Source organism: Thermobia domestica, chromosome 5 (genome assembly GCF_964235325.1).
Source record: "Thermobia domestica chromosome 5, izTheDome1.hap1.1, whole genome shotgun sequence".
Taxonomy (NCBI): Eukaryota; Metazoa; Arthropoda; class Insecta; order Zygentoma; family Lepismatidae; genus Thermobia; species Thermobia domestica.
In genome coordinates this window covers 293,508,410-293,527,956 of record NC_137458.1, presented here as the reverse complement: position 1 = coordinate 293,527,956, position 19,547 = coordinate 293,508,410, and the positions used below count along the sequence as shown (strand labels likewise).

Genomic DNA, 19,547 nt, shown 5'->3' with positions numbered 1-19,547 from the left:
GTACGTGTAAATGTAACAGAAAGTGTAAGTGTAGTGTAGGTGTATAGCAAGGCCCACTTAACCCTCTTCCTCACGGAGCACCACCAGACACGAGACACCCACTATCACAGCCACTGCCTAACTCCCAAGTTAGCATCAGTGTTTATAGTTTAAGGTAAATTTCCCTAATCTTCGGAAATTTCTTAGTAAATTTAGCAGAAACGGATAAAGGGAATTTTTCGATAAAACTTTGAAAATCCAGGGAAATTCTCACACTGACCAATATAATTATTTAAATTTTTGTTTGTTTTTCAGAAATAAACCAATACAATAGCAATAGTTTGTTAGGGGGTAGGTTCTGAAATGCTGGTCTGTTCGTATAAGTAAACGGCGGTTAGTAGCCAGTTTCGTTAGTTTCTTTATCAAAACCCCATACTCAATTTACATAATAATGGTGTGAGTATCTTAGCGAGTGAAAGTGAGTTAGTAGCCAGGTTGAATGCTTTCTTTATTACGACTCAATTGGTATGCGAACCAGTGTTCTAGAACCCTGCCTTTTTTGGGTGTGTTTGTGTGTTCAATTGCACCCACTGTGGGCGAGTTTATTTGTATTTTTTTGTAGAAAAAATGAAGGATGAGGGGGGAAATACAAGGGAGAAAGGTAAATGAATAAACAAATGTGATTGACACTTCCTTTAATATAGCTAAATAATAATCTTGTTACACGACTTCTATCGCAGGAATTCTACATTAAACAAACTAGGGAAAGTTTAATAACATAAGGGAAAATTTTGAGTATTTTGAGGGAAATTGTCTTATTGAAACCTACGATCTCTTGTTAGCATAAAAACTAACCCGTTGAAGGTGGATAGTTTTACTGTCCTGTGTTCATTATATATTTTTCTGTAATTTTAGCGGTATGAACTTGTATTTTTTAAAGTCGAATTTTCTTGTGTCTATAAGATTTGCAACCATATTTCGTATAATTATGGATTGTTATTGACATGGAACTATTTTGCATATGGGAAATATTTGTTTTGTTACTGTCCAGATAGTGTCCCCATATGTTTTGCATACTTTAGTTGGTACGGTAATTAAAACAGCTGAACTAATAAGTGAGAAAGTTGTCTGCGCTTGTGACAGTTGTGTATGTAGAAGATTTAGAGTACGTAAACAAGTATTTTAATATATATATATTGTTATATGATCAAGTTTCTGAAGATAAAATATTTCTTAGAATATAAGATCGAATTTTATATATTTTTTTATCCAAAGTATTAGCAAAGGTTTTAGTTTTGGTGCAGTTTTACTATACGGATCCACAGATTGTAAAATGTACTGAAATATTTGGGAAAGTATTTAATTTGCCCGTTTTATGTCGAGAACAACCCAACGAACCCCTGCGAGGCTTCTAACCCGTTCCTACCCCTAGTGCGACCCCTATCCCTACTCCTACTCCTATTACTACTTACACTATCGATCTGTATAGTAAAACTGTACATTAGTTTTGACTAGGTGTATATATGGGTCAATGTTCCGTTAAGGAGGTCCAGTGTCTTTGACACCACTTCTTTCTATTGATTTTCGTTTGATTACATAATATAACGTCATATTAGGTTAGGTTAGGTCAGGTCAGGTTAGCTTAGCTTAGGTCAGGGCAAGTCTTTACTTTGGGCAAGGCAGTGACAATAAGCAATGAATCTGAACCGGTTCTCGCAATTATATTTACGGTTCCCAAGAAGGAAAGACATAAAACAACGTGCCCTGCGGGGCTCTAACCCGCCTTCACTCGCTGACGCTCGCTTGGCAATAATATGTACTGACAGTATATCACTGCCTTGCCCAAAGTAAAGAGTTACCTAGGTGAGGTTAGGTTAGGTTAGTTTAGTTTAAGGGGGTTCAGTGTAGTTCTGGACCCCCTTAACGGAACATGGACCTATATATGCAATATACTATCATATTTAATCATATTCATGAAGTATAAACTTTTGTTAGCAGGAAATGCTCTCTTTACTAACTAGAAAGTATTCCGTAAAGAAAGAGTTGCAGTTATAGCTGCCGACTGACTTTAGAAGGGCTGAGTATAAATACAGCGTGATGACATGACATAAAACATAAACCATTTTTTGGCTTAAGTTTAGAATTGCTCCTCCAGTTTCCAACCTACAACAACACAGTTAAAACATTAAAGATTGTTAGTTTACGTTCGGTTAGATTACCTGGTAAGACTTGTTAGTCTAGAACAGTGACGGGAATAGGTTCTCATATAAGCTTTAAGTATCACTTAAATTCAGTAATCCATGATTCTCATGAAAATTTAATAGATTTTCTTCATTATTCCTATATAATTCTGTAAAACTGCAGAAATATATTCAACGCACCGATTCCCCATCCTATACGACTAACATGCTGTTCAGTTATCGAAAACCTTCTGTACCTGCGTCTTGCAAATAGTACCCACTTCTACATGTCTTTTCTCGTATTAAATAGAACTTTACTGCCAATCTTCGACAATTAAACATCACATAAGAACTCCAAATCATCATTTCTTACCCTATTTCTGTAAATTTTCCTATTTTTTTTAAATAAACCGTGGGGCAACTCTAAACCTAACCCCAGTTATATATATATATATATATATATATATATATATATATATATATATATATATATATATATATATATATATATATATATATATATATATCGTATCAGGTTGCCACTGAAAAGTACGTTCACCATCTGAGTGAGGGCAGGAGTCGAACACGAGGAACCACGTGGTTGTGCGCCCGTATGGAGCAGGCTCGTCAGCGAGAGTGGGTATACACATAAATTAGGATCATGGAAAAACACTTTATATGACATAAATACGCATGCTTTCCGTGTGAGAGAGGTTTGCGACACCTCTATAATTACTTTGTACAGTGCCTTCACATAGCACTTCATTTCATCATGTCTTCTTTAGGAGTAAAGAGCACATTTTGCATGTAGTATTTTTACCTTGTTATACATGTGAGAGGTAAGATTGCAATATATGTTTATTACTTAAGTGCAGTGTAATTGTGAAATCAAGTAACAGTTCTTCCGTTGCTTTTATAAAACGGGAAACCTTATACATACACATATATCTATCTAGATAGGTAGATACGTAGATATAGATATATTTTACATACAACTGAAACAAATCTTTGATATGTCAGTATTTTTAAAAACTGCATTTGATTGGTGTATTAGAAACTAGAAGTCATTATATTTTAGGAATATAATTATGTCTCTCTTCCCTAATTTCGTGTTTGATTTCCGATGGAAGGGCAAATTTACGAGGGCTAGTCAAGAAAGACTTGGACTGATTTTTTTTTTCTAGGCAATTTATTATTACTCAGCAACAGGCACATGATCCTTTTCAAAGTAGTCCCCGCACATTTGAATGCACTTTTTCGTTCGAGTCTTCCAGTCCTCAAACACGTGTCGCAGGCCATTCTTTGAGAGGTCCTTCAAAACCGCCTCCGATGCCTTCAGAACCTCGGAATTATCGGAGAAGCGGCGTCCACGCAGTCTGGATTTTAGGGCAGGGAATAGAAAAAAGTCGCACGGTGCGGTAGGCGTCTCCACCATCCTCAAACCTTTGCAACAGCTCCCTGCAAGTCTCCACTCGAACGGCCTTCTGCTCTGATGTCAGGAGTCGCGGATTCCATCGCGCACACACTCGGCTCATGTGGAGGTGGTCATGCAAAATTTTGAAGGCACTGCCATGAGATATGCGTAGTGCGGCTGCCAGATCGTCGATACTGATGCGGCGATCTTCTCTAACAATGACTGCTGCCGTGTTAATGTTCACCTCAGTAACAGTTGACGCTGATACACCTGGTCCACCAGCTTTCGTGATTGTCATTCGGCCCTCTTTAAACTCTTTGAACCACCAGAACACGGTACTTCGTGGCAGAGCTTCATCTTTGTAGGCTGCTCTCAACATTCCTAGAGTTTCTGTTGCACTTTTCCCCAGGCGATAGCAGAACCGTATAGCTGCAAATTGTTCATCTCGTAATGACTCCATTTCTTCTACAGGCGACTTCTAGAGGCGGCGCGGAACATCACCTGCAATAAAAAGTCGTGGTTACCAAACATGCAATGATTCCTTAACAACATTTTATATATATGCACAGCAAGACCCACCCTACTTGTATGCCAAACTATGAAGCTCCAGCGTTAACAGAACTGCCGGGAAAAAAAATCAGTCCAAGTCTTTCTTGACTTGCCCTCGTAATAGCGATAACATTTCAGATTCATTACGTATACCGTGCTTTGAGAAAATTTAGATACTTTTAATAGTCGTTTTATGGTGCAGATTTACTTTCAGTTAGCCGTAAATAATGCGTTCTATTGGCAAATTTCTATGATACATACCTTAAAGCTTAAAGCCATCGAGCTTAAAGACGCACAAACCTATACTAGGTGGCTAGTACAAGCAAAACTTGAGTATATTTCGGTTTAGGAGATTGGAAAGCTGAGTGCAGGAGTGCTTGCGAGGAAGCATGTTCAATGGCGTATAGAAAGACAGATGCGAGGAACATATCAGTCTAGGCTAGGTGATTACTGTACGCTGATATTTTGAAACTCTTACTAAACCACACTTTTCAGCTCTATTTGCTTCACAGATAGCTTACATGTTAGGCGCATATATATATATATACAGTATAAAACTTCTATTAATATTACTCTTGCATTGCGAGTTAACACATTTTACCGTGTAAATTGAAATTTAACGTCAACTCTTAAAGAGAAAGAGGTAAAATACAGTTCCTTACAGTACACAATATTTGCGTTTATGAAAGATTGCATCGTAGACGGTATTCATTTTTGTTGTCTAACTTCATCTCTACCACTGCACACAAGTACGTCGCCGGTTATGTAAATTAGCTATTTTTTTAATACTCTTTCATTGTAATATAATACGTTTGATCTACTATAGGTCCACGTTGCGTATAGTATCGGTACTGATAGAATACGCCAAACTTTGAACAAACAAACGAATATGGTAGAAGGGTGACTTACAAAATTGATTGTTCAGTAGTTAAGTAGTTAATGTAAATTTAGCTTGTGAGACATTACATTATATCACTCACGAAAAGTTACGTTATGAAAACAACCTGCTTTAAATTGCCATGAAACGTTTCTTTTTGTCTTCATATCACCATATTTCAGCGTCCCTTTCAGCAGGAGGTTGTATGAAATATTGCCCTACAGCTTAACGTGGGATTCGAATCACGCGAGTTCCACCATTAATTGAACCGGGATCTTTCACACCGAAGACGCGTACGCTATCCACATAAGTTACATGCAAATCTTACGAACACAGCGGAGATCGAGATGGACGATAATGGTGAATGAAGAAACTGGGAGGAAACGGAAGAACCTACTCCCACAGTGCTTGTCCAGCACAAAGCCCAGTTGGCGGGAACGGATCGAACCCGAGACCCCACGCACTAGAAATGATCACTCCACAACAGCCACTACAGTTCAAAGGGTTCACTAAACAAGCGAGAACTTACTAGATTCGAAATGTCAGGTAATCAAGTTTGACTTCATGACCATCTTGAATTTTCGAATATGCACATCTGGGATTTATTGAAAGCACAAGGGTATAGTGTAACATAATTCGGAATAGTTGGCATAGTACGAGAACGTAATGAGAAATCGATTTATTTAAAAGCTGTTTTTTTCTGAGTTAATAGCTTCTATTTATTGGCATTTAGCAGCAGTATTGGTTGTTTAATGTGAAGTTCAGCGTTTCGTTTAGCTCCGAGACTATGTGAGATGTACACTTAACGTGGGATCCGAATCACATGGGCTTACATATACACGAAATGCGAAGGACGTACCACTGTGGCAGTAGTGTGGAATTTGTGTGCTATAAAAGAAATCGAGCAGTTTGAAGTCTAATGGCTCCGAAAGTGAATCGACTCAGGAAAGCCTGCATTTTAGCACCGTGATCCACACTATAGTTCTTCCAGCATAGTTAAAGAGTGTCACGACTGCATTGCTGTTGGACATAAACTATTGTGGATAGCGTAGTGCGACAGTATGCAGTACTATTACCTTCTGACTGTCTTATCAATCTGAGTCCCTCCGAAAGTGAACCCAGTGAATCTTATACCACCAGTGTTGCGGAGAATTAAGACATTGATGGTGTCACAGAATACACCGATACACTGCGGTATAGCCTTCCGTTTCTGTGTCCCAACCAGCCATCCACCTACCATTTACAAAAAGTTATTTCCCAAAGGAGTTTATAATGCGGATGTTCATGTGTTTAAAGTTAGATGTATTGTGCAACAGAAAACCAAATGCAAGATGATGTAATTTGTAATGTGCCTCCTCGCGGAAGATTGATGAAGAAAGTAGATGAGGCGTGGATATACCGTATTAAGTATCAAAACGTTCGAGCAGTCACGTACAGAACGTCGATACAGAAAAGAGGAAACAGTTTCGTTTGTCAGTGCACCGAAAGTTATCTGGCGCGGTTTCATGATTGTGGCTAAATTTTGCTGAGGGGAAAATTAAAGCTACTTCTTTTTGTTAAGAATGTAAAAATAAATGTTGCGCGTTATTAGAAACATATTTTAACTGATATTTAGGACATTTAGAAAAAACAAATCCTTACACTAGAGACTAGACACATCGCTCGGGTGGCACTGCATGAGGACATGGCATCCAATAACAGCTAAATCATCACTCGTATTCTTAGACAAATGGAGGCTAGAACCTGGATTTGAGCTATTCCCTTCACCGAATCCCAATGGTAGCCCAATTCACTAGTGTGACTTTGGACTTCTAAAACCACCATATTACGTCTCGTGAAGTACGCACAGTTTCCGGCCACTGGAAAGCGTTCCAGCAGAACTGGAACAGAATACCTGTTGTATAGAAGTGTTTGGTGGAAAGTGAGCCGTCGGGTAATTGTCAAGAATGTTGGTGTGAAGAATACATAGAATACAACTGCTGGTGGAAGACTCTTTGTACACTTGCAAATAAATGTTCTGCTGGGGAAAGTGCACTGTCGACAATTGTCAAGAGTACTCGTCCTCATGTGGAACACAACCGGTATTGGAAGTGCGGACGGCCATTGATATGTGATCACTCCAAATTAGTTCATATGCAAACTTATCATCCTCTGTTGCATTGATTCGAGTACACCAATAGATGCTAATTGTATTTTGTCTTTATTCATTAAAGAACAAAGATCTGTTTTAAAATTACTACTGACAACATTGTAGGTAATATTGTCTAGGCTAATATAGACACTGAGCTCTCTCGTGGCTGTATGATTACCGTACGCACGTTTGGCCCAAAAGACTCGGGTTCAATTCCCAGTGTGAGCTCATGTGGTTCGACGTTATGTTGTACCCTTTCACATAGCCTCGCTCCTGAAAGGGACGCTCAACTCAGATCAAACGAAACCAAAAGCCCGTCTCACACGGATCTGAACTAAGGCCTCAACCCAGGCTACAACTTAACAGTGTTGCTTAACTCAAACTTCCATACAATTTCTTTTATCCTGAGGTGATGTAGGGGTCTCAGACGATCCTTAAAACTAAGTAGGTTTTACCAGCAGAGACTCTCGTGGTCGCTGTATTAAAACAAACGAAAAACGTGTTACGCAAATCGTACTATTTCACGATATGACTTCATCTGAAGAGGATGAAATAGCCATAGCAGCGATATCTGCTCTGTTGCTGACACGAAATCCGCCCTCCTTTCCCCCCCAAAAAAACGAGAGAGAGAGAGAGAGAAAGAAAGAGTAAAGAGGAGCTGGTGGACCAGGGAGTGAATTCTTCGCCGCAATAATGAACAGGAAAGCACCATATTTTCAATGGTGAATAATGAACTACTTACAAATCCTCGTTCCTACAAAAAAAAAAAAATAAAAAAAAAATAAATAAATAAATAAATAAATAAAAAAAAATAAATAAAATTAAAAAAATAAATAAATAAATAAAAAAGATTATTCAGTTCTATACCCTATCGAAATAAGTAACTGCGAAAATTCAGCAGCAAGATACGAACATGAGGGAGTCTGTATCAGCTGAAAAACGGTCTGTAGATCCTTGGATCCACCAGATTGTAAAATTGAAAATCAAATGACTTTTCCAAATATGTAAATGAGAGCAGTTATCAGCTAAAATAAAGAAGAAAGAGCAATTTACTAGTATAGGTACTGAGTGCATCCCCTCAGGTCAGTACCCACAAAAAATCCCCACATTACCCATAAAGTAAACTTATACCCACCGGAATACACCTCATGCGCTACACCTGGAATTTTTGTATTGTGCCAGCATTGTAAAACTGTTCCTTAAAATTTCACAAAAGCCACATAACACTGATGACAATTAACTCTAATTGTTTCTGTTTTTTGCGCATCACATCTGAATTTTATGTTTGCAAGTGTAGGGTTACTAGTCTAAAATTATTACAAGTGCTTTAAGACGGATAAAATAAATGAGTTGATATGAAAGATGCCTGTATAGAAACTATTTTGCACCGGCGATGAATTTCTGCATAGTTTACAGGGGTTGTATTTTGTTTACAAGTGGAATGCTACTAGTATGAAACCATAACAAATCCTATTGAAACTTGTATTATTGTCAAAACCCACTCGTTTTCACTACCCTCGCTTATGCGGATACCCACCTTCGCTGACGCGCCTGTTCCCTTCAGACGCACCACCTCGCTAACTCTCGTGTCCTGCAGTTTCGTTCTGCTGTGACTCGGTTAGATAGCTTTCGTGCTTTTTAGTGGCGACCTAGCGCAAGTTGTTTTGTGCTTTTTAGGCTGTAGTTTTTATGCATGCATCCGGACGCTGTATTTATACGCAAATCGCAAAAGAATTATAATTTTTCAACAATTATTTATGACACCCCCTTGAATTTTAACTATGCCATGTGGATATTTTCATGTCGCCCAGCATAAATCCTTTAGACAACAATAAGAAGGTAATTAGTGAAAGAATTCTAATTTTTGAACAACTATTTCGAGTGGTGCGCCAAAAGTAAACCTGAACGCTTTTTTTAACGTTACATTTTTTTGGTATACAAATTGCACAGTAATCACCTATTTTTATTCTTTTAAAAGATGTAATTGCATTTGTTCACAGCTGTAGTGTTCGGACGGATACCTTCACTGCATACCTCCTCTAAGGTCTTTACTCTTGCATTTTTTAAATAATATAAATCGTGCTACAAAAAATCATAGTTTTCGTATGACTCTATTAATACTATTTGTGCTTTTCTTGTCCAGGCAGCATTGTTTTGAAATTACAGCGAGAAATAAAGTTGAATGTCGTTAGGCGCTACTCTTTACTGATTGGTAGTTGTATGGAAGTCCAGATGAAAATAGAAACTGCTTCTATTTCTTCCAAGTCAGGATCCAAATAAGGACAGCAGAAAATTTCAACCTGAACTAGGGGCAAGTTATTTCTCACACGATCGTTAAGTAAGGTCGTGAATTTTAGATCGTGAATCGCAGCCTTACTTCAGTCCCGTCTGATACAGGCTTAACCAAAGCTAATATTGAAACTAAATTGTGCAAACGCAATAGAAATTGTGATACAGTCCCTGTGGTCTGAAGGTATGAACACAGTCCTTAACAGTTGTTGAGGGAACAGATTGAGTTACGTAGTGGTGAATGCATCGGCACGGTAATCCGGAGACCCATGTTCAATCCCTGCTCAGTCCCAGTATGAGGAAAGTCGGTTAATTCCTCCTATATTACTATATAATAAAGAGCATATAACATTGATGAAATAATTCCAAATTATTTAAGAGTATAATGCATCATTGAGTTTAGCATTGCTTTCAGCAGGGAGAGTAGATGAGATATGGAACTACAGCCTAACACGGAATCCGAACCATATGTGCTGTAGTCGCGAATCTAATCAGTGTTTCCCGTGCTAGAGGCGCGTACGAATACGTTGTTGTACATGCTAATATGGAATTCATGATACTTCCTGAATATGAATTAACATTAACAATATCCTTTGTAAGGTATTACTTAGTAACGTAATAGGATGCGTATTAATAATAAAAGTTAAAATTGTACTTTAAACGTAATTACCTTGTATCTCAAGTTAGGTGATTAAACTGTTCAATGTGCTGTGTCATTTTCTGCAGTACTTTCTTAAAATTGCTAAACTGTACTCATTGTTAGGATTGTCCTTCCTATAAGAATTATAAAGCTATTCTAGAAGAATTAGTGAAACGTTAATCTTAAATAATCTTGCGATTGAAGAAAGGAAGGTTTTAAGATTAATGTTTCAGTTGTTCTTCTAGGATAACTCCATAGATACAATCATCCTAACAATACGTCCAGTTTAGCAATTTTAAGAATTATTATTTTATTTTGGTTTACCTCCCATGTTTATGCACTGGGGCTAAGAGAGACGATGGTAATGAGATGGATGATAATGGTGAAATGAAAAATGTGAGAAGAAACGGGAAAAACCCGAGAAAACTCTTGCGTACGGTGTTTGTCCACCACAAAGCCCACGTAGTGCGATTTAGAATCAAAACAGAAATCCCAGGCACCGGAGGTGAGCGTTCTACCACTGTCCGTGGCTTCTAAAGATACATTAAAAAGTACACTGAACAGTTCATTTAAATTATATGACTTGAGAGACAAGGTAATTACGTTATATTTAAATTATGTATCTTGTACCATTTATTAACATTTTTTTTTATTAGTATCCTTTCTATTTCAGCACAATGATAGAAAAAAAGGAGGACATTTTATTGCAGATGAAAGCCGATGTCCAAGAGCGTGTGTCGGCAGCAAACACTACGTTATCAACGTTGTCTCAATTTAAACAGCTAATGGAGAAGAGAACGTGTCAGGTAGTCATAGTCAGGTTTTTTCTTTCTTTCTTTTTTTTTTAATCTAAGCCTGTTATGTACTCAAGTGTAATAACTACAATTAAAATCGTGAGCTGAATGCGAAACTACGATAAAAAAAATGTAACATGCTTTGTTCGTTACAGATTTGCTAAGAAGTGTCTTAGTTATGAATTATATATTTGTCTTGTTCTCTTATTTACTTAAAACTTATTGTAACTTACATATTTTGTCTTCTGTATATCCTTTTGTTAATTTATTATTATTGTCCTCCTTGGCTGCGTATTAAAAATTTTATTTCATGTGTTTTGCTGTTCAGTGTTCTTTTCTTCATAAGTTGTCAGTATCATTTCTCATTTATTTACTTTGGTAATTAGCAACCAAGTTGCATACTCTAAGGATTCAAATGCGTTAAAATAAAAAAAATTTTAAAAAAGCATGAGATTTGATGAGATTTTGAAACAAAAATGTTCATTGGACCAATGGAGAACTGATAGTTGTCTTTATCGAAAGTTTAAGTGTTTTAATGTAGAATTAAATATGCCCGTATTCAGGACCCCGAGAAGATTGAAATAAAGAGGAAACTGAAATCATGAATAAAAGAAGTACCGAGTACAGGATAGGATTAGTTCTTATGGGAGATTATACTTATTGTTAATAATGTTCGCTTGTTTTTCGTAGGTTCAGACCGAAATTCGTTCTGCATTTCACCAATTGTACGAGATATTGAAGTCCAGAGAGAAGCAGCTGATAAGACAAATGGAAGTACTTAATAGCCATCACATGTCTTTGCTTCAGTCGAGGCAGGCGCATGTATTACAAGCCCTTGGTAGTCTTCAGAGTTCCCTTCGCAGCCTAGAGAAATGCACCACCGAAGAAGCTGCCAAAAAGATCCATGTGGCAGATTTTTGCAGGTATTTATCTTGATCATTTTATTGTAAGAACGGTATAGGTACATGTTCGATGTCAGCAATTTCCATTTTCTTTTCTTATATTCAAACAGTGGTAAAATACTCGAAAAAAGTTTGTAGAATAGAAAAGTGAAAAGTAATTATTGTTTATTATTTTTATTATTATTATTATTATTATTATTATTATTAATTTTTGAACTCAGAATCTTGACAACGACATTTCAGTAGACTGGAAAAATGATGTTCTTTTGTTTTACTTATTGCCATAATGACCATTTTGAAACTTAACGTGTTTCTTTTCTTCGAAAAAAAAAAATGTTTTTAGGGCAAAGGCCACCACCTACAAGTTTCAGAGTCGTCGACACAGAGAGCACAAAAAGTAGTAGACCGAAATGTTCTAGTAAATATTCTACATATACGTTGCTTGCCGTAAGTGATCGAAAGAAGTTTACATACATTTTCATTCTGAGTCATAGAACTGCCGGTGTTACAGGGAGCAGAGAATGAGTATTGGCAGCTGAGTCTCTCACAGAGTAGAGTTGTTACAACGGTCTAGGCCTAGGTGTGTATGTTGCACTTCAAACCCTACCTTTGCTTCTTTTCCCTTTCATTTTTCTATACACGTGTCATTTTTTTAAAGCTGGCTGCCACATTTCTCTGACGAGAGCTTGTACTTCCACAAAGTTTTTCCGAAAAAAAAAAAAAAAGTGTTCGCTTATTTTATACAAATTGTCTATGTACTGTGATATGCTTTTATAGAGAGAGCCATTAAGTAGCGTTTTAGAAAGTTCCTTAGTAGCAATTGAATGATATTGATAGTGAAACCACATCTTTCAGTTGTAGTAGTGGTAGTACTCATTACCTTATAATAGGTCTTGAAGAGGCTTATATTCAAAGCAGATTTTATAATAGAATAAAAATTCATTGATCATGATTTATTACAGAAATTTGATATCACAACAAATTGCAGACTTATATTTCTTTATGCAGAAGGCAAGAAAAACTAAACAGAATGAAGTTAAATAAAACAGAGGAATGCAAAATGCACTTTTTCTAATTAGTCTGCATGATTGAAACAATCATTTCAAATTTTTAAAGCAATATTAATTCAAAATGAACTTCTGTAAATGAATACTATAAGCCTCAGGAGACCACCAATTGAGATACACTTCTCAAAAAAGACGAATCAATAAAGCAAAGGTATAACTTATATTACAAATATCGGCTTAGTTCTCTCATGTCGCAGTGTATTATTGTCCTGTAAAAATCTGTCCGTTGAGAGAGAAGCGTCCTTGTATGAGTCCATTTAGGGTCGGAGCTTCAGAGTATTTCTTTTGTGTAATTTTTCCAACTAAGTATATGATTTTGATTTTTTATAAATATCACTTTTTATAAATATCATTTTTTATAAATATAAATATAACGAAATCCAAGAACTTGGCTACGCTAAAGTTGTTTTGTAGAGTGTTTACGTCTTTGGATTTTACGTTTACTCTTGTTAAAAATAATTTTGTTTTTCACCTGAGTTCATGCTTAAGAGAAGTTCGGATTTACATACATATATGGAAAAAAGTTTTTAATATTTCAACAAATAAAAATGTGATTTTCAATTAAACAACACGGTACAGTACTTCAAAACTAGCTTCATTACCCATTTTGAGATCTCATGGTTATAAGTTTGGAGGGACCTCTGTCTCAACGAACCATTTTGTCAAGGAAAAACGAAACATGTATTCCTTCATTTTGCATCTAATACATATCTATGCAGTTTCGTTCGCTTCAATCTATTCTTCTTATGGTCTGGGCGTAGACTTTCAAAATTTGGGCGAGGGCTTTTGCCCCTTCCCCCCCTCTTCCTCCCTCCAAGAACCATCTTTCTACAGAAACATAGTTACTTGTTTTGTGTCTGGAATCTGCCTGCCAAATTTCGTTGAAATCTACTTGGATCTCTAACACACATTGATTGCTACAATGTATCTCAAAATTTATTTTAATTAATTATTAAATGTTTCATGATGTTTAAATCTCTAAAATTTCACGACACACCTTAAGGGACTGTGCGACATACCAGTTGGAAACCACTCACATAACGCATAGTTATTGCAATACTTTTATTTTCTCAATATTGAGCAACGTTAGCAATAGTAAAATAATACTATGAATTTTACTATTAATTGATTTAGGATTTAATGAGGACGTCAATGGCGCGGCTGTTTATCTCCGTCATGTAAAGACCAATGGCCGCTCAAGAAAGGACTTTCAGTTTAAAAAACAAAAGCGTGACTTCCCAAAATAGAGAAAAAGGAATAAATACGCATCAAATATAGAAGAAAACAAAATAGTTGTCAACGATAATTAAAATATAGATCCTGAAAAAAACTAATATAATAAATTACGAAATTTAATAATGAAGCAAACGGATAGGACAGATAATGTTAGTGAAACTGGACATGCTACAAAAATTTCGCATGTTAGCAAAAACATTTGAAAGTAAATTTTAATGAAAAATTATATTTTATGAATTTACTTGTTGTGTCTTTGGTATTAAGTTATTTAGTGCTTCTTGGAGATGATAATAATTACCGCAAGGTAAAAATAAATTAGGCAGGGACGTTCTGTTTTCAGCCTCTTCTTGTGTATGTCACATGACTACATAAAAATGTAGTCTTTTAACAAATAATATCGCTATAGTAAATTGTTGATGTAAACTGAAGGCACTGAAAATAAGCTCCACTCAGTAAAACCTACAAGGTAATTAAAAAAATAATTGTGCCTTCGTGATCATCAAAAATAAACATGTGAAAAATGATATATATAAGTTTTACGTCCTACGATTATGCCCGCAAGGCTGAAAGAGATGGTGAAGATGAGAAATGAATGAAATGGTGGAATGAAAAAAGTGGGAGGAAACGGAAGAACCGCGAGAAAACCCACGCGCACGGTGTTTGTCAGCTACAAAGCTGAAATTGACATAAATGCAGCGTTTGGTATTCAGCGGTATGTATCAAAGTTAACTCTGCCAGGATCCAGGATCTTTTGCCAACGTTCCTGCAGCTGCGCAATGCCCTAACGATAAAACTCAGTAGGTCTTGGACGTAAAGAAGTCCATGAGTACGTGCCGCCGACTGCCGAAGTGACGAGAGTTTTCCGGGAGGTTATTGTCTAGACAATGGAACGTGTAGTGATCTGATGGTGCTAGGTCCGAGAAGTTTGGTAAACGGCACAATGTCTCCCAGCTAAGTTGCTGAATAGTATACTTGGTCGTCTTTGCTACGTGTGGACTCTCCTTGTCGTCGTGATACAGCAAACCCTTGCGTTTAACCAACGCTGGCTCCTTCGGCTGGAATCCATGTTGCAACTGCTGCGAGTACAGGTGCTCAGTTATGGTGTAGTCTGATGATAGGAGCTTGTAATGCACTGCTTTGCGACTAGATGCCAAACACAGAGCATGATCTTCCATGATCTTGAATTTAAATGTTTTGTCAACATTTGGCGATTCCCTAAATCGTTTTTCAGTATATACTTCAACTTGGCAACAAACAAAAACAAAAACAAAAAAAAAAAGAGCAATTATAACGTAATGTTTTATGTAGTCCATGGGCCAGACAACACGTGTTAGCGTTAAATGTCAACGAATTTGAGGTTAACTGTATTATAGTGGTTACATACTCAAAAATTTTTTAAATCACTAATTATAATTGATTTTTTTTTCTTGCAAAAATGTTTAACGTCGAGTGTATAAGTTATATCAAGAAAAGAAGAAGCAGTGATTAAAAGACTCCATCACGTTCTACATACAGAAGAATCGTTAAATCTGTAGTTCTTTTATGAAAAAGATCTGTAATTGTTTTTTTCTACATAAACAGCCAATTTAACAAGATAAATAAAGCCCTTCCATCAAAAATATGATAAATAAATAAATGAAACTTGTTTATAAAGCGATACAATCTTCACGTGAGTGATTTAACCTGGTGAATAAGCCCAGAGAATAAGTAGTTGAAACGATACAGCGAAACTTTCACATGATTAATCAAGTCTAAAAATTAAATTTAAAAGTGCGTTAGTCATTTTGTTTAAGTAAATAGCCAAAAACTGTAGTTTTAACAAAGGAAACATCTGTTTGCATAGCACTCTCGACCTCCATATTCCTCAGTATGAGATCTGTAGTCACACATCTACTTTAACTAAAGTAAAAGTAGAGATGCAAAAAAGCCGGCTTTTTTTTTTTTTTTTTTTTTTGCACATAAAAAACCGGCTTTTGGGGGAAAAAACGAGAATTTTGGAAATTTTGGCTTTTTCCATTTTCATGATTTTTCGATCTAAATACTGTCCTTATAGTATATTCTATAGTTAAATAAGATTTCATGACCTAAATGCCATATTTCGCTCTGGAATTCACCATCATGATGGATGGAGCACGTATTTTATGAATTAAAATAAAATAAAATACGTAGTATTTCAGGGCACTTTTAGAGGCTACTTAACTTTATTTTAACTTCTGAGTTATCAACATTTTTTCTTCTCTAGATCATTTTATTTTTAGTCACCCGTGTTTCGTTTCTTACAGCATAGTACTCTAGCTTCTAGCACATAATTAAACTTATGTTTTTCAATATATCCATCAGAGCGTACTTCCATGTTTCTGTTATACTGTAGCTGTGCACAATAATTTTCCGGATACAACCTTGAATACCATTTTATATAAATAATCAATAGTGGATTTAGAAAAGTATTTTGTAAGGGGTTTCTCTGATTAATGTTTGTTGTTTTTCCTAAAAACCCCTAATTTTTATTTGGGAGGAGCTTCAAGGTTTATGAATACAGGCATAACTAATATTTCGTTTCTTTTGTATATTCAGGAATTACCTTCCGCATACAACCTTGAAGACAAATTTATACTGATAATCAGTGGCGGATTTAGAAAACTATTTTCGGAGGGGTTTTTCTTATTAATGTTTAGTTTTTCTAAAAATTTCTAATTTTTATTTGAGGGGAGCTTGAAGATTATGAGTGAAGGCATAACTAATATTTCGTTTGTTTTAGAAATTCCGTAATTTCGGGGTACAGGCTTCAATCCGAAAGACATCCCCACACTAACCCCTTCGCAAATCCGTCACTGCTGGTAATTATTAATAACAACGATTTAAAAACGATAAGAAAAGAAATCAGCTAGGACTCACAGTACATGCACTATGTCTACATTCACAGATGGAATTAAGAAAACCTTTTGTCTAAATGGTCGTATGCGGGGTTGAATTCTGGACTTCCCGATAGAAGCGCAAAAGCTAACCACTCACTCATGTTTGTTGTGTAGTTGTGCTCAACTTAAATGTAATCTCTCTCTCTCTCTCTCTGGCCTATGGAATCCGACGGTTCAATGCTGCTTTCACAAAAGCTCTCTATTTACTTCTGTCCTTACCCAGTTCGATCCAGTTTCTACTCTGTATTCCTATTTCTGTGAGATCCAACTTAACATTGTCCTCCCATCTGCGCATAAGTCTTCCTAATGGTCTTCCCGTTAAGACTTTGAAAGTGCTCCTACCTTCTTCCATTCTGCCTACACGACCTGCCCACCTGAGCCTCCTAGACTTGATGACCCTAACGATGTTTGGTAAACGTATAAATTATATAGTTCTTCGTTTATGAAGTTTCCGCCATTCCCGTTCGTCGTCTCAGGATTTTATAGTTTCAGTCTGCTTTCTTGCCTCAGCGTAAGCGACCATGTTTCGCAACCATAAAGCACAACAGGCATGATTATCGTTTTATATATTTTAAGCTTCAAATTCCTCAGCAGAATTCGCGACGACAAGAGATTTTGAACCGAATAGTGACACGAATTTCCTGATTTCAGTCGACATTTAATTTCTTTGTGTATATGATTTTGGTCTGGTAATATTGACCGTAGATATTTGAAAGTATCCACTTTGTCGAAAGTATTATTTGATATTTTGACGCATTCATAATTTGCCGTATTAAAATCTCGGTGAACTTCCATGTATTTAGTTTTCTCTTCATTTACTTCTAAGCCAATGTCGCTGCAAGCGTTTAATAAAACCTCTGCATTTCTTTTGATTGTTCTCCTATCATCTCCTTTCAGATTTACATCATCAGCATACGCCATAATCTGGTAAATACCATTCAGCTCTAGGCCCTGGTTGTTATCTTTGATTTTCCTTATAGCGTACTCCGGAACAAAGCTGAATAATAATGACAATAACATCTCTTTGTTTCAGGCCATTCTCGACGTGGAAGCTCGTGGACAAAAATTTTTCTACTCTGACTTTACTTTGGGATTCATTTAAACATATCTTAATTACTCTAACTAGCTTTTTCGATATTCCAAATTTTGCAAAAATGTTGTATAATGTTTCTTTAAGACTTTCTAAAATCATTAAACAGTTGATGTACTTAGTAATATATATTCCCATTTCTTTCCGAGTATTTGTCGAATGGGAAATATCTGGTCTATAGTTGATCGATTTCGCCTAAATCCATATTGATAATCTCAAATTATATCAACTGCGTATGGGATCAATTTTGTTAATAGAATGTTTGGGAGGAGTTTAGGATTTTGACAGAAGAGAAATATCTCGGTAATTATTACAACCAGTTTTATCGCCTTTCTTATGAATTAGAACAGTGATTGATTCTTTCCACTCTTCTTCATTGTATTTCGTAGTTTTTTTTTTTCTTTTTGTAATAACAAAAGGAGAGTTTCGTAATGATATGATGAATTCCTCTTGTTAAAAATTCAGAAACCTTCAGGACTGGGTAAACCGTGACGGTGGTTATATATTCTAGAGCCTAGGAAACCACACAGTCTTACGCATATGATCCATGAACAGAAAATTCGGTACTTTTCCGCAAAAAGAGGGTGTGTGATATTTTGAAGTTAAAACACTATGTACAATTTTGCTAGTTATTTGTGTATCATTTTTTTTAAAGTGCTTACTTTCATATGTAAGAGGTTAAAAAAGTATGTAGACTACGTTGGGGTTAATCCTTTTGAATTCTTAATCTAAATATGTTAAGAATTAAAGTTGTTTGAAAAATCTTTTCGAAATTTATGGTTTCTTTTAGAGGTTTTATATTATTATCTGCATCAACCACTAATTAAATGAGTTTTTGTGTTGTAGAGAAGCGAAACAAAGTCGTCTTTATCAATTTAAAGGAAACTTGAAAAAAGACCAAAATTTACCAAGCAAGAAAGCGAAGCAGAAAAAACCGAGTTTTTTCCCAAAATAGCCGTTTCTTTTTTTTCGAGCGCTTGCATCTCTAAGTAAAAGTATATAGCTTAATTAGATTCAGTTTTGACAGAGAAAGATAAGGGTACTTTTGATTGCAATACCTAGTTTTAGACGATAATGTACAAGATTGTACCAAAGTTGCCTGAGCATTATATCTAATATTCATAATTTTTTTCTTCTTTTTGTTTCCTCAGTAACGCTTACTTGAGACCAATTCCTCAGCTGAAAGTCTGTTTAGATACTGATTCCTTGCAGTCCACTCTTCAGTCATTTGGAAAAGTAGAAATAGAAGGAAGTAGTCTGATGGGAGTGGGTGAAAATCAGTTACAGTATTCTTTGCCATGCAGGTGCGTATAGTCACGGACTATGTTAAACTTAATTTATCAAACTTTTCTCTGTAATTGTACTTTTAGTTCATTACCCTTCAATATGATTTGCAAAACACAGTAAAAAGAAACTTTACTCGTAGATATTTTAAAACTCAATTATGGTTAACTGATTTTTTTTTTTTTTTTATTTGTAAAAAC

At 35.9% G+C, this 19,547-nt stretch overlaps 1 protein-coding gene across 2 annotated transcripts in view; it reads left to right on the top strand.

Moving 5' to 3' along the window:
• Nucleotides 1-834: 834 nt before the first annotated feature.
• LOC145686699 (uncharacterized) overlaps nucleotides 835-19,547 on the top strand; it is a 38,254-nt gene continuing 19,541 nt past the window's right edge. Inside the window, exons 1-4 of one of the 2 annotated variants that reach the window (XM_081760252.1) lie at nucleotides 835-896; nucleotides 10,733-10,865; nucleotides 11,544-11,776; nucleotides 19,215-19,367. In XM_081760252.1, the coding sequence (XP_081616378.1) occupies nucleotides 10,737-10,865; nucleotides 11,544-11,776; nucleotides 19,215-19,367 (515 nt within the window). In that variant the 5' untranslated portion in view covers nucleotides 835-896; nucleotides 10,733-10,736. The other variant, XM_081760251.1, reaches the window with a different exon arrangement.